Source organism: Oncorhynchus nerka, linkage group LG7 (assembly GCF_034236695.1).
Source record: "Oncorhynchus nerka isolate Pitt River linkage group LG7, Oner_Uvic_2.0, whole genome shotgun sequence".
Classification (NCBI taxonomy): domain Eukaryota; kingdom Metazoa; phylum Chordata; class Actinopteri; order Salmoniformes; family Salmonidae; genus Oncorhynchus; species Oncorhynchus nerka.
The window spans coordinates 10,050,669-10,065,054 of record NC_088402.1 but is presented as its reverse complement, the minus strand read 5'-3'; the positions used below and the strand labels follow the sequence as shown (position 1 = coordinate 10,065,054).

Below are 14,386 nucleotides of genomic sequence, written 5' to 3'. Positions count from 1 at the left end.
GTAGCCTAGTGGTTAGAGTGTAGGGACGGCAGGTACCCTAGTGGTTAGAGTGTAGGGACGGCAGGTAGCCTAGTGGTTAGAGTGTAGGGACAGCAGGTACCCTAGTGGTTAGAGTGTTGGACCAGTAACCGAAAGGTTGCTAGCTTCAATCCCCGAGCAGACAAGGTAAAAATAAGTTGTTCTGCCCCTGAACAAGGCAGTTAACACACTGTTCCTAGCCCGTCATTGTAAATAAAAATTTGTTCTGAACTGACTTGCCTAGTTAAATAAAGGTTAAATAAACAAGGTTGACCGAGGCAGCGAGCTCTAAATAGTTCACATATTTATAGGTGTTAATTTTTTATGCTGTGGTCATGAGTTGCAGGATAGTGATACAAAGTTTATATATTTTAGCTTGACAGCTAGCTGTTTAGATTAAAATAATTCAGGTTTTTATTCAATCTGTTTGGAACTATTACACCAAGGACTGCATACAGTGTCCAGAGGAAGTTCAGGGAATGATCCTAAATCACTGCCAAGATGTGGTGGCTTTTCAGCAGCCGTGCCATCACCCAGGTGGGTGCTACATTCCTGGCAATGGAGGACCAGAACCAGAGAAGTAGCCCAACGGACTGACTGACCATTCAGAGAACCAGGTGAGGTGGGCTGTGAAAGAGGGCCTGCCCCCCCCCCCCCCCCCCAAACTGCCTTTGTTTTCTCCCTGGCAGTCCCATCGATGCCCTCTCCACTCAACCCCCACTGCCTTTCCAGCCCAAACTGCCTCAACTTCATCCAAGCTGACAGACTTTCAAATCTCCACTATTTAAATGTTAGGTTAGCTGGCTATACTTTATGTGCTTTGAGATTCTTTGAAATGTGCTATAAAAGATCTATTTATTATTATTATTAATTCTGTAAGCCAAGTACACCTAATAGTACTACTGCACGACCTAGTACTACTGCACGACCTAGTACTACTGCACGACCTAGTACTACTGCACGACCTAGTACTACTGCACGACCTAGTACTACTGCACGACCTAGTACTACTGCACGACCTAGTACTACTGCACGACCTAGTACTACTGCACGACCTAGTACTACTGCACGACCTAGTACTACTGCACGACCTAGTACTACTGCACGACCTAGTACTACTGCACGACCTAGTACTACTGCGTAACCTAGTACTACCGCGTAACCTAGTACTACGGCGCAACCTAGTACTACTGCGTAACCTAGTACTACTGCGTAACCTAGTACTACTGCACGACCTAGTACTACTGCACGACCTAGTACTACTGCACGACCTAGTACTACTGCACGACCTAGTACTACTGCACGACCTAGTACTACTGCACGACCTAGTACTACTGCACGACCTAGTACTACTGCGTAACATAGTACTACTGCACGACCTAGTACTACTGCGTAACCTAGTACTACTGCACGACCTAGTACTACTGCGTAACCTAGTACTACTGCACGACCTAGTACTACCGCGTAACCTAGTACTACCGCGTAACCTAGTACTACCGCGCAACCTAGTACTACGGCGCAACCTAGTACTACCGCGTAACCTAGTACTACCGCGTAACCTAGTACTACCGCGTAACCTAGTACTACCGCGTAACCTAGTACTACCGCGTAACCTAGTACTACCGCGTAACCTAGTACTACCGCGTAAAAACCTAGTACACAGCGGGGCCTAGTACTGGCTGCGTAACCTAGTACTACTGCGTAACCTATTTTGTTGGCATTATGTCCCCATTACCAGTAAAACATCAAAACCTATTTACACGTACTCACGGCGTAACCTAGTACTACTGCGTAACCTAGTACTACTGCGTAACCTAGTACTACTGCATAACCTAGTACTACTGCGTAACCTAGTACTACTGCATAACCTAGTACTACTGCATAACCTAGTACTACTGTGTTTGTTAAAGTTTAGAGTAGTGATGCACCGATATTACATTTTTGTCCGATTACCAATATTTAACATTTTTGCAGCCTTTTAAGCATTCTAGTTAAAACACACACAGCGGTCGAAAGCACAGCATCTCAATGCAAGAAGAGTCACTACAGACCCCGGTTTGAATCCAGGCTGTATCACATCTGGTCGTGATTGGGAGTCCCATAGGGTGGCGCACAATTGGCCCAGCGTCTCCCGGGTTTGGCCGTCATTATAAATAAGAATTATGTTAACTGACATGCCTATTTAAATAAAGACCCACCACACCACACTGACTAAAACAGTTATTTTGTTGGCCCTTACGTATGTCCCCATTACCAGTAAAACATCAAAACCTATTTATTTCACGTACTTGCTGTGATGTTTCGTTGTTCATTTGTTCAGTCGTTTCATTCTCAACCAGGATTTCTACGGAACGCCGTTTGTGTCTTGCTTTCACAACACATAACCCGGTCCGGTTGAGCCTCACTTGCCAGATGAAGCTAGCTGGCTGCTAATAACATGAGCTTTGGGCAACAGGGTTAAGTAGCTGGCTGCTAATAACATGAGCTTTGGTCAACAGGGTTAAGTAGCTGGCTGCTAATAACATGAGCTTTGGTCAACAGGGTTAAGTAGCTGGCTGCTAATAACATGAGCTTTGGTCAACAGGGTTAAGTAGCTGGCTGCTAATAACATGAGCTTTGGGCAACAGGGTTAAGTAGCTGGCTGCTAATAACATGAGCTTTGGGCAACAGGGTTAAGTAGCTGGCTGCTAATAACATGAGCTTTGGGCAACAGGGTTAAGTAGCTGGCTGCTAATAACATGAGCTTTGGGCAACAGGGTTAAGTAGCTGGCTGCTTTGCAACTAATAACATGAGCTTTGGGCAACAGGGTTAAGTAAGCTGGCTGCTAATAACATGAGCTTTGGGCAACAGGGTTAAGTAGCTGGCTGCTAATAACATGAGCTTTGGGCAACAGGGTTAAGTAGCTGGCTGCTAATAACATGAGCTTTGGGCAACAGGGTTAAGTAGCTGGCTGCTAATAACATGAGCTTTGGGCAACAGGGTTAAGTAGCTGGCTGCTAATAACATGAGCTTTGGGCAACAGGGTTAAGTAGCTGGCTGCTAATAACATGAGCTTTGGGCAACAGGGTTAAGTAGCTGGCTGATTATAACGTTAGCTTTGGTCAACAGGGTTAAGTAGCTGGCTGCTTATAACATGAGCTTTGGGCAACAGGGTTAAGTAGCTGGCTGCTAATAACATGAGCTTTGGGCAACAGGGTTAAGTAGCTGGCTGCTAATAACATGAGCTTTGGGCAACAGGGTTAAGTAGCTGGCTGCTAATAACGTTAGCGTTGGGCAACAGGGTTAAGTAGCTGGCTGCTTATAACGTTAGCGTTGGGCAACAGGGTTAAGTAGCTGGCTGCTTATAACGTTAGCGTTGGGCAACAGGGTTAAGTAGCTGACTGCTTATAACGTTATCTTTGGGCAACAGGGTTAAGTAGCTGGCTGCTTATAACATTATCTTTGGGCAACAGGGTTAAGTAGCTGGCTGTTTATAACGTTAGCGTTGGTCAACAGGGTTAAGTAGCTGGCTGCTTATAACGTTAGCGTTGGGCAACAGGGTTAAGTAGCTGGCTGCTTATAACGTTAGCGTTGGGCAACAGGGTTAAGTAGCTGGCTGCTTATAACGTTAGCGTTGGGCAACAGGGTTAAGTAGCTGACTGCTTATAACGTTATCTTTGGGCAACAGGGTTAAGTAGCTGGCTGCTTATAGCGTTGGTCAACCGGGTTAAGTAGCTGGCTGCTTATAACGTTAGCGTTGGGCAACAGGGTTAAGTAGCTGGCTGCTTATAACGTTATCTTTGGGCAACAGGGTTAAGTAGCTGGCTGCTTATAACGTTGGTCAACAGGTTTAAGTAGCTGGCTGCTTATAACGTTGGTCAACAGGGTTAAGTAGCTGGCTGCTTATAACGTTGGTCAACAGGGTTAAGTAGCTGGCTGCTTATAACGTTGGTCAACAGGGTTAAGTAGCTGGCTGCTTATAGCGTTGGTCAACAGGGTTAAGTAGCTGGCTGCTTATAGCGTTGGTCAACAGGGTTAAGTAGCTGGCTGCTTATAACGTTAGCGTTGGGCAACAGGGTTAAGTAGCTGACTGCTTATAACGTTAGCGTTGGTCAACAGGGTTAAGTAGCTGGCTGCTTATAACGTTAGCGTTGGTCAACAGGGTTAAGTAGCTGGCTGCTTATAACGTTAGCGTTGGTCAACAGGGTTAAGTAGCTGGCTGCTTATAACGTTAGCGTTGGGCAACAGGGTTAAGTAGCTGGCTGCTTATAACGTTAGCGTTGGGCAACAGGGTTAAGTAGCTGGCTGCTTATAACGTTAGCGTTGGGCAACAGGGTTAAGTAGCTGACTGCTTATAACGTTATCTTTGGGCAACAGGGTTAAGTAGCTGGCTGCTTATAACGTTAGCGTTGGGCAACAGGGTTAAGTAGCTGACTGCTTATAACGTTATCTTTGGGCAACAGGGTTAAGTAGCTGGCTGCTTATAACGTTGGGCAACAGGGTTAAGTAGCTGGCTGCTTATAGCGTTGGTCAACAGGGTTAAGTAGCTGGCTGCTTATAGCGTTGGTCAACAGGGTTAAGTAGCTGGCTGCTTATAACGTTGGTCAACAGGGTTAAGTAGCTGGCTGCTTATAACGTTGGTCAACAGGTTTAAGTAGCTGGCTGCTTATAACGTTGGTCAACAGGGTTAAGTAGCTGGCTGCTTATAACGTTGGTCAACAGGGTTAAGTAGCTGGCTGCTTATAACGTTGGTCAACAGGGTTAAGTAGCTGGCTGCTTATAGCGTTGGTCAACAGGTTTAAGTAGCTGGCTGCTTATAGCGTTGATCAACAGGTTTAAGTAGCTGGCTGCTTATAACGTTGGTCAACAGGGTTAAGTAGCTGGCTGCTTATAGCGTTGGTCAACAGGGTTAAATAGCTGGCTGCTTATAACGTTGGTCAACAGGGTTAAGTAGCTGGCTGCTTATAGCGTTGGTCAACAGGGTTAAGTAGCTGGCTGCTTATAACGTTGGTCAACAGGGTTAAGTAGCTGGCTGCTTATAGCGTTGGTCAACAGGTTTAAGTAGCTGGCTGCTTATAACGTTGGTCAACAGGGTTAAGTAGCTGGCTGCTTATAACGTTGGTCAACAGGTTTAAGTAGCTGGCTGCTTATAACGTTGGTCAACAGGGTTAAGTAGCTGGCTGCTTATAACGTTGGTCAACAGGGTTAAGTAGCTGGCTGCTTATAGCGTTGGTCAACCGGGTTAAGTAGCTGGCTGCTTATAGCGTTGGTCAACAGGGTTAAGTAGCTGGCTAGCTATTTATTTTCATGAACTGAAGTTCAATTTCAATAGGCGAACAACAAGTGGCTACCTAGCTAATACTTACTCACAAGGACTCCTAAAACATCGCTAAGAATAGTGAAAATTACTGACGTTTCTACACTGCACTCAGAAGTTATGTAATAAAACAAAGGAAGTTGACCAGTTACTTTGAAATGTTCAAAATCACAAGTGTAAGAACACCTTTAAAAAGTCTAAAAAAGGACGAGATGATCCAACCTGCAAAACAAGTCCTTTTTCGGCTAACTACAGCAGTCAACCTAGCTAGCTGTTTAGCTTGCTAGCAAATTCACTCATTTCTTTGAAAACAATTTGTAAAGCTAGTTAGCTACCACATGTTCTTGTCAAGCTGTCAACAAAATATACCATATAAGTCTAAAAACACAACAACAAAAAACACCTAGGGCCAAATAAATCTCATTCGACCGTTCGGACATAAAGTCAAATGGCCAGGAATCAGATGAAAAGTGGTTTGAAAGACGATGTTCCCACCACTTGAGAAACTGACCACGTTCACATGAGCTACTATCCGGAATACTGTACACATGTCCCACTTAAAGTCTCATTTCAGGATAAGCTGTTTACATGCATCTTTGGTATCCCTGTTTTCATGAATAAACAGAAGATTCCTTGTCTAAGTTCATATGGGTTAAATGGAATATAAACTGAAATATGGACACTGATTGTAGACCGATAACCTCTCACATGTAACAGAATATAAACTGAAATATGGACACTGCTGACTGTTGACCTATAACCTCTCACATGTAACAGAATATAAACTGAAATATGGACACTGACTGTTGAGCTATAACCTCTCACATGTAACGGAATATAAACTGAAATATGGACACTGACTGTTGACCTATAACCTCTCACATGTAACAGAATATAAACTGAAATATGGACACTGACTGTTGACCTATAACCTCTCACATGTAACGGAATATAAACTGAAATATGGACACTGACTGTTGACCTATAACCTCTCACATGTAACAGAATATAAACTGAAATATGGACACTGCTGACTGTTGACCTATAACCTCTCACATGTAACAGAATATAAACTGAAATATGGACACTGACTGTTGACCTATAACCTCTCACATGTAACGGAATATAAACTGAAATATGGACACTGACTGTTGACCTATAACCTCTCACATGTAACGGAATATAAACTCCTGCAGAATTATACAACAAATATTAAGTTTGTTTTGGGAAACAAGAGTGGAGAAATAGGATTTCTTTCAGCGTCTCGAGAAAATGTTGAAGGTGCTTGTAATGTGTTATATCGTTGACACTTATGCAAGCAGGCAGTATTTCAACCACAGAATATAAAATATGCACCCAAGACAAACTGAAATCTTTGTGTTTCTCATCTTTTAATGTCCTTGAAACCGGTCAAACTGATGACATTTCGTACTGGAGTTCTTCTGTCTGTATTAAAACCCCTTTGTGTGGTAAAACATATTCTGATTGGCTGGGCAGTCATTAAAGCCCCTTTGTGTGGTAAAACATATTCTGATTGGCTGGGGAGTCATTAAAGCCCCTTTGTGTGGTAAAACATATTCTGATTGGCTGGGCAGTCATTAAAGCCCCTTTGTGTGGTAAAACATATTCTGATTGGCTGGGCAGTCATTAAAGCCCCTTTGTGTGGTAAAACATATTCTGATTGGCTGGGCAGTCATTAAAGCCCCTTTGTGTGGGGGTGGCATATATATATAGAGCAGACTACTGGCCAGAGCACCAGGAGAAAGGCTGGCATATCTATAGAGCAGACTACTGGCCATAACACCAGGAGAAAGGCTGGCATATCTATAGAGCAGACTACTGGCCATAGCACCAGGAGAAAGGCTGGCATATCTATAGAGCAGACTACTGGCCATAACACCAGGAGAAAGGCTGGCATATCTATAGAGCAGACTACTGGCCATAACACCAGGAGAAAGGCTGGCATATCTATAGAGCAGACTACTGGCCATAACACCAGGAGAAAGGCTGGCATATATATAGAGCAGACTACTGGCCATAACACCAGGAGAAAGGCTGGCATATCTAAGAGCAGCATAACACCAGGAGAAAGGCTGGCATATCTATAGAGCAGACTACTGGCCATAACACCAGGAGAAAGGCTGGCATATCTATAGAGCAGACTACTGGCCATAACACCAGGAGAAAGGCTGGCATAGAGCAGACTACTGGCCATAGCACCAGGAGAAAGCAGACTACTGGCCATAGCACCAGGAGAAAGGCTGGCATATCTATAGAGCAGACTAACACCAGGAGAAAGGCTGGCATATCTATAGAGCAACACCAGGAGAAAGGCTGGCATATCTATAGAGCAGACTACTGGCCATAGCACCAGGAGAAAGGCTGGCATATCTATAGAGCAGACTACTGGCCATAACACCAGGAGAAAGGCTGGCATATCTATAGAGCAGACTACTGGCCATAGCACCAGGAGAAAGGCTGGCATATCTATAGAGCAGACTACTGGCCATAACACCAGGAGAAAGGCTGGCATATCTATAGAGCAGACTACTGGCCATAACACCAGGAGAAAGGCTGGCATATCTATAGAGCAGACTACTGGCCATAACACCAGGAGAAAGAAGAGCAGGCCATAACACCATAGAAATCTATAGAGCAGACTACTGGCCATAGAGCAGCACCAGGAGAAAGGCTGGCATATCTATAGAGCAGACTACTGGCCATAACACCAGGAGAAAGGCTGGCATATCTATAGAGCAGACTACTGGCCATAGCACCAGGAGAAAGGCTGGCATATCTATAGAGCAGACTACTGGCCATAACACCAGGAGAAAGGCTGGCATATCTATAGAGCAGACTACTGGCCATAGCACCAGGAGAAAGGCTGGCATATCTATAGAGCAGACTACTGGCCATAGCACCAGGAGAAAGGCTGGCATATCTATAGAGCAGACTACTGGCCATAACACCAGGAGAAAGGCTGGCATATCTATAGAGCAGACTACTGGCCATAGCACCAGGAGAAAGGCTGGCATATCTATAGAGCAGACTACTGGCCATAGCACCAGGAGAAAGGCTGGCATATCTATAGAGCAGACTACTGGCCATAACACCAGGAGAAAGGCTGGCTATAGAGCAGACTACTGGCCATAACACCAGGAGAAAGGCTGGCATATCTATAGAGCAGACTACTGGCCATAACACCAGGAGAAAGGCTGGCATATCTATAGAGCAGACTACTGGCCATAACACCAGGAGAAAGGCTGGCATATCTATAGAGCAGACTACTGGCCATAACACCAGGAGAAAGGCTGGCATATCTATAGAGCAGACTACTGGCCATAACACCAGGAGAAAGGCTGGCATATCTATAGAGCAGACTACTGGCCATAACACCAGGAGAAAGGCTGGCATATCTATAGAGCAGACTACTGGCCATAACACCAGGATAAAGGCTGGCATATCTATAGAGCAGACTACTGGCCATAGCACCAGGAGAAAGGCTGGCATATCTATAGAGCAGACTACTGGCCATAGCACCAGGAGAAAGGCTGGCATATCTATAGAGCAGACTACTGGCCATAGCACCAGGAGAAAGGCTGGCATATATATAGAGCAGACTACTGGCCATAACACCAGGAGAAAGGCTGGCATATCTATAGAGCAGACTACTGGCCATAACACCAGGAGAAAGGCTGGCATATATATATAGAGCAGACTACTGGCCATAACACCAGGAGAAAGGCTGGCATATCTATAGAGCAGACTACTGGCCATAACACCAGGAGAAAGGCTGGCATATCTATAGAGCAGACTACTGGCCATAACACCAGGAGAAAGGCTGGCATATCTATAGAGCAGACTACTGGCCATAGCACCTCTCCTTCCACATTGATGATGTCTTTACTTTACATTGGCACATTGCAAGTTGCTTGATTCTTTGAACTGTGGTCAAGTATGTTTCGGGTTAGAGTCCCACCTTAAATGCTTTTGCATAAATTATTTCTTAGTGTGAGTTAATATGCATTTTCCCCTGTGTGTGTGGCAACAACAAAAAATCTAACTTTCACGATTTGACCACATATCACAACAAAATGTTAAATGTGTTGGGACTTCCTCGTGGTATGACTCCATGTTGTCTATCAAAACAATGTATTATAGCTATCGAGCGACGTGACAGATAGTTGGTGCACTTTTAGTTTTATGACAACGAGGGGGACTTATGGTAAATACCTTTCAGTTTGAACACGCGGTTTTTTTTTGAGCCGCCGGGAGTGAAGGATCACAAAATGGGGGAAACACAACCGACAGAAACTTGCGTCCCACAGTAACCGGATTCACCCCATCCCCCTCCAAGTGTGGTTTAAGGCCTAGTGTCTGGTTGTTTTTTTAAAGAATATATTCCCTTTGATTTAGCGCTAGCCGATGGCATTTTACTAACTAGGTACCATGAATAAGACACGTTTGTTTGTTGTCGTCGATTATATATATACTTTTTTTAAATTAAAGATTGATTGGGGGTCATTATTACGATATAATTTCTAAAGATCAAAACTTTAAGAATTGTGGCTGCTGCTGGATATGGACAACGAGGTGTATTGGTTTAAAACGTGTCAAATAAGACCATAGTTCACTAACTAGCTGTGTTGGCTATCCAACTAACGTGGTGTATGCTTGCCATCTGGCTAACTAGGTATCTAAACCTAATTAACGTTACACTAGTTTAGCCATTGTTCTTCAATATAACCCTTTTATAAATCCACTGTCAAAGGGGACAACTCGAAGTGGGAAAAGTTACAAGCGGTGCATCACAAAAACGTGTGACTGTGTGCAGTAAAACATGTAAATTAGTAGTGTATTAAGCTAAATTTAAAAAAGCTAGCACTGTATACTACTACTACTACTACTTGCTAGCAATTGTAGCCAACTAGCTAATGGTACTAGTTAAATAACTAGGATATGTCACTAGTTAGCGAACATAATACACAGTTATTAGCTAACTGGTCAGCTTGCACTTCATATTTGTATACCAAAAGAGCCATCGTGTTATAAATTACCGGGGGTCTTCCGAGGGCTGGTCGCGGTCCTGTCCCGTTTGTAGACACCCCTATGGGTGTAGTGTAAAGCTGACTCACGGTCGGGTCTGCGACGCCGACATTGTTAGTCTGGTTCGGGCATGGCGGAGGTGTTAAAATCTGATAATATGTCGCATTGCTGTACCGGGTCATAACCGTTTGTTTTTTGTCCATGGAGGAGCCTCCGACCCCTGAAATTAGGACTTTTTCCGGGACTCCCCTCTTTCTCATCTTCAGGGTCAAATGTCCGTTTGTACCTCCGCTACTTTGGAGCACTTTCTCCTCAAAGTTCGTCTCGGTTCGACCCAAAATAATCAGGGATATCGTTAGACTAATATCTTACATGCCCATTCGTTCAAATTGTATAAACGATACGTTTCTAAAACGGGAAGATGCAACGGATTTGATTGAGTCGAAAGCTCCGTTCTGGATGTTTAAAAAATGGCTCCAGGAAGCTGACAATGAATAAGGGGATGCAGTTTACCCGCGAAGGGCCCTCCCGCGAAACTCGGAATTCCCGGGAATGTTTTAAACGATATTTGAATATGGTATGCTATTGGTCAGCGTCATATCAGTCTCCCTATACGTAATTGCGTCAGTGTGTTTGACCAATGGGTGAGGATTTTCGACACACAAAGCGATACCTTGTGCTTACTTGTCTGCTGAACGTTAAACTCGATAATGTCAGGTAAACACCATATATAAACAGTGCATTCGGAAAATATTCAGACCCATTGGCTTTGTTCCGCATTTTGTTACGTAACAGCCTTATTCTAAAATTGATTAAATGAAAATGTTTCTTTAATCTACATACGAATAACCCATTATGACAAAGTGAGATTTTTTGTTGTTGAAAGTTTAGCAAATTTATTACAAATAAAAAACAGAAATAACTACGTTTTCAGACCCTCGCTCGAAAATGAGCTCTGTTGCATCCTGTTTTCATTGATCATCCTTGAAATGTTTCTACAACTTTATTGGAGTCCACATGTGGTAAATTCAATTGATTGGACATGATTTGGAAAGGCACACAACTGTCTATATAAGGTCCCATAGTTGACAGTGCATGTCAGAGCAAAAACCATACCACGAGGTTGAAGGAAATGTCCATAGAGCTCAGAGACAGGATTGTGTTGTGGCACAGATCTGGGTAAGGGTTACCAAAACATTTCTGCAGCATTGAAGGTCCCCAAGAACACAGTGGCCTCCATCATTCTTAAAATGGAACCACTGATACTCTTCCTAGAACTGGCCCCCAGGCCAAACTGAGCAGTCGGGGGAGAAGGGCCTTGGTCAGGGAGTTGACCAAGAACCCGACGATCACTGACAGAGCTCCAGAGTTCCTCTGTGGAGATGGGAGAACATTCCAGAAGGACAGCCATCTCTGTAGCACTCCACCAATCAGGCCTTTATGGTGGAGTGGCCAGACGGAAGCCACTCCTCAGTAAATGGCACATGACAGCCCGCTTGGAGTTTGCCAAAAGGCACCTAAAGGACTCTCATACCATGAGAAACAAAAAACTCTGGTCTGATGAAACCAAGATTGAACTCTTTGGCCTGAATGAATGGAGGAAACCTGGCACCGCCCTGGAATAAGAATATAACAGGTAGCCTAGCGGTTAGCGCGTTGGGGCATTAACTGAAAGGTTGCTAGTTTGAATCCGACAAGGTGAAGAATCTGCCGATGTGCCCTTGAGCAAGGCCCTGAACCTTAATTGCTCCAGGGTTGGCGTTGATAATGGCTGACTGTGACCCAGGTCTCAGAAGGTGTCTCAGGAGGATTTGGGACATAAAAATATTTTAAAAATCAAATTTACACATGTATATAATACAAGTACATCAATGAAATAGTACAAATATAAGCCCCCCAAAAAAGGATTTTATTTATTATTATTAAACCTTGCATTCTTCTCGTATTGAGTCTTCTTGCATTGATTATTTTCCTGTGAGCCTAACATCTAGCAAAAATAACATTCAAATGCAATGCAGTCATTTTATTTTTATCTTTATTTAACTTGGCAAGTCAGTTAAGAACAAATTCTTATTTTCAATGACGGCCTAGGAACAGTGGGGTTAACTGCCTGTTCAGGGGCAGAACGACAGATTTGTATCTTGTCAGCTCAGGGATTCGATCTTGCAACCTTTCGGTTACTAGTCCAGCACTAGGCTACCCTGCCTCCCCATATCATGAGGATTTGATCATTGTTTTTAGGCCCCAAATAGCTGTCACCTTCAATGTCCTTTCACGAAGGGAAGAAAGAAGACAAAGAAGTACTGGCCAGTACTTCCTATACCTATATATAGGCATTAGGCGGGTGTAATGAAATGTAGCTAGCTCAAACATCATCCTCTATCCCTGGAAGGCCAGTACTTCCTATACCTATATATAGGCATTAGGCGGGTGTAATGAAATGTAGCTAGCTCAAACATCATCCTCTATCCCCAGAAAGCCAGTATCACCCACGGAGAGAAGAGAACCCAATGGAGACAGGTGGAGATGGAGACAGGGGTGGAGGCAGGGGTATGGGCTGCTTCATATTCTATCCCCAGAAAGCCAGTATCACCCACAGAGAGAAGAGAACCCAATGGAGACAGGTGGAGATGGAGACAGGGGTGGAGGCAGGGGTATGGGCTGCTTCATATTCTTCATATTCTATCCCCAGAAAGCCAGTATCACCCACAGAGAGAAGAGAACCCAATGGAGACAGGTGGAGATGGAGACAGGGGTGGAGGCAGGGGTATGGCCTGCTTCATATTCTATCCCCAGAAAGCCAGTATCACCCACAGAGAGAAGAGAACACAATGGAGACAGGTGGAGATGGAGGCAGGGGTATGGCCTGCTTCATATTCTATCCCCAGAAAGCCAGTATCACCCAGAGAGAAGAGAACCCAATGGAGACAGGTGGAGATGGAGACAGGGGTGGAGGCAGGGGTATGGGCTGCTTCATATTCTATCCCCAGAAGGCCAGTATCACAGCCTGCTGCTCCTTCATCTTCTTACTGGCCTCCCATAGACTGCAGTGAAGGGGTGGTATAGATCACTCTGCGTTCCTGTTGCCTGCCAAAGTCTCCCCTTCCCCAGCCTCTCCCTTGCAAGAACCACCATCATGTGTCCCAGGACCCCGAGACGGGCCATCATGTCCCCCTCTGCCCCAGTTCTGGAAGTCCCTTCCCCTACCTCCTCCTCAGCCCATACCCCTGCCAGGTGGCGAATCGCATCTCTGCATGTCTGGCAGACATATCAGTGTGGATGACGGATCACCACCTCAAGCTGAACCTCGGCAAGACGGAGCTGCTCTTCCTCCCGGGGAAGGACTGCCCGTTCCATGATCTCGCCATCACGGTTGACAACTCCATTGTGTCCTCCTCCCAGAGCGCTAAGAACCTTGGCGTGATCCTGGACAACACCCTGTCGTTCTCAACTAACATCAAGGCGGTGGCCCGTTCCTGTAGGTTCATGCTCTACAACATCCGCAGAGTACGACCCTGCCTCACACAGGAAGCGGCGCAGGTCCTAATCCAGGCACTTGTCATCTCCCGTCTGGATTACTGCAACTCGCTGTTGGCTGGGCTCCCTGCCTGTGCCATTAAACCCCTACAACTCATCCAGAACGCCGCAGCCCGTCTGGTGTTCAACCTTCCCAAGTTCTCTCACGTCACCCCGCTCCTCCGCTCTCTCCACTGGCTTCCAGTTGAAGCTCGCATCCGCTACAAGACCATGGTGCTTGCCTACGGAGCTGTGAGGGGAACGGCACCTCAGTACCTCCAGGCTCTGATCAGGCCCTACACCCAAACAAGGGCACTGCGTTCATCCACCTCTGGCCTGCTCGCCTCCCTACCACTGAGGAAGTACAGTTCCCGCTCAGCCCAGTCAAAACTGTTCGCTGCTCTGGCCCCCCAATGGTGGAACAAACTCCCTCACGACGCCAGGACAGCGGAGTCAATCACCACCTTCCGGAGACACCTGAAACCCCACCTCTTTAAGGAATACCTAGG

The 14,386-nt window shown here is 45.2% G+C and overlaps 1 protein-coding gene across 7 annotated transcripts in view; it reads right to left on the bottom strand.

Annotated features, from left to right (window-relative positions):
- The window catches only part of LOC115127742 (transcription factor E2F3-like), a 41,009-nt gene extending 30,136 nt beyond the window's left edge, over positions 1-10,873 (bottom strand). For all 7 annotated transcript variants that reach the window (XR_010464258.1, XR_010464263.1, XR_010464262.1 and 4 more), the window contains exon 1: positions 10,373-10,873. Coding sequence is in view for 1 of the 7 variants with exons in the window: in XM_065020169.1 (XP_064876241.1) it covers positions 10,373-10,621 (249 nt within the window). In the remaining 6 variants the exon portion in view is untranslated. The remainder of the gene's footprint in view (positions 1-10,372) is intronic.
- Positions 10,874-14,386: the final 3,513 nt, after the last annotated feature.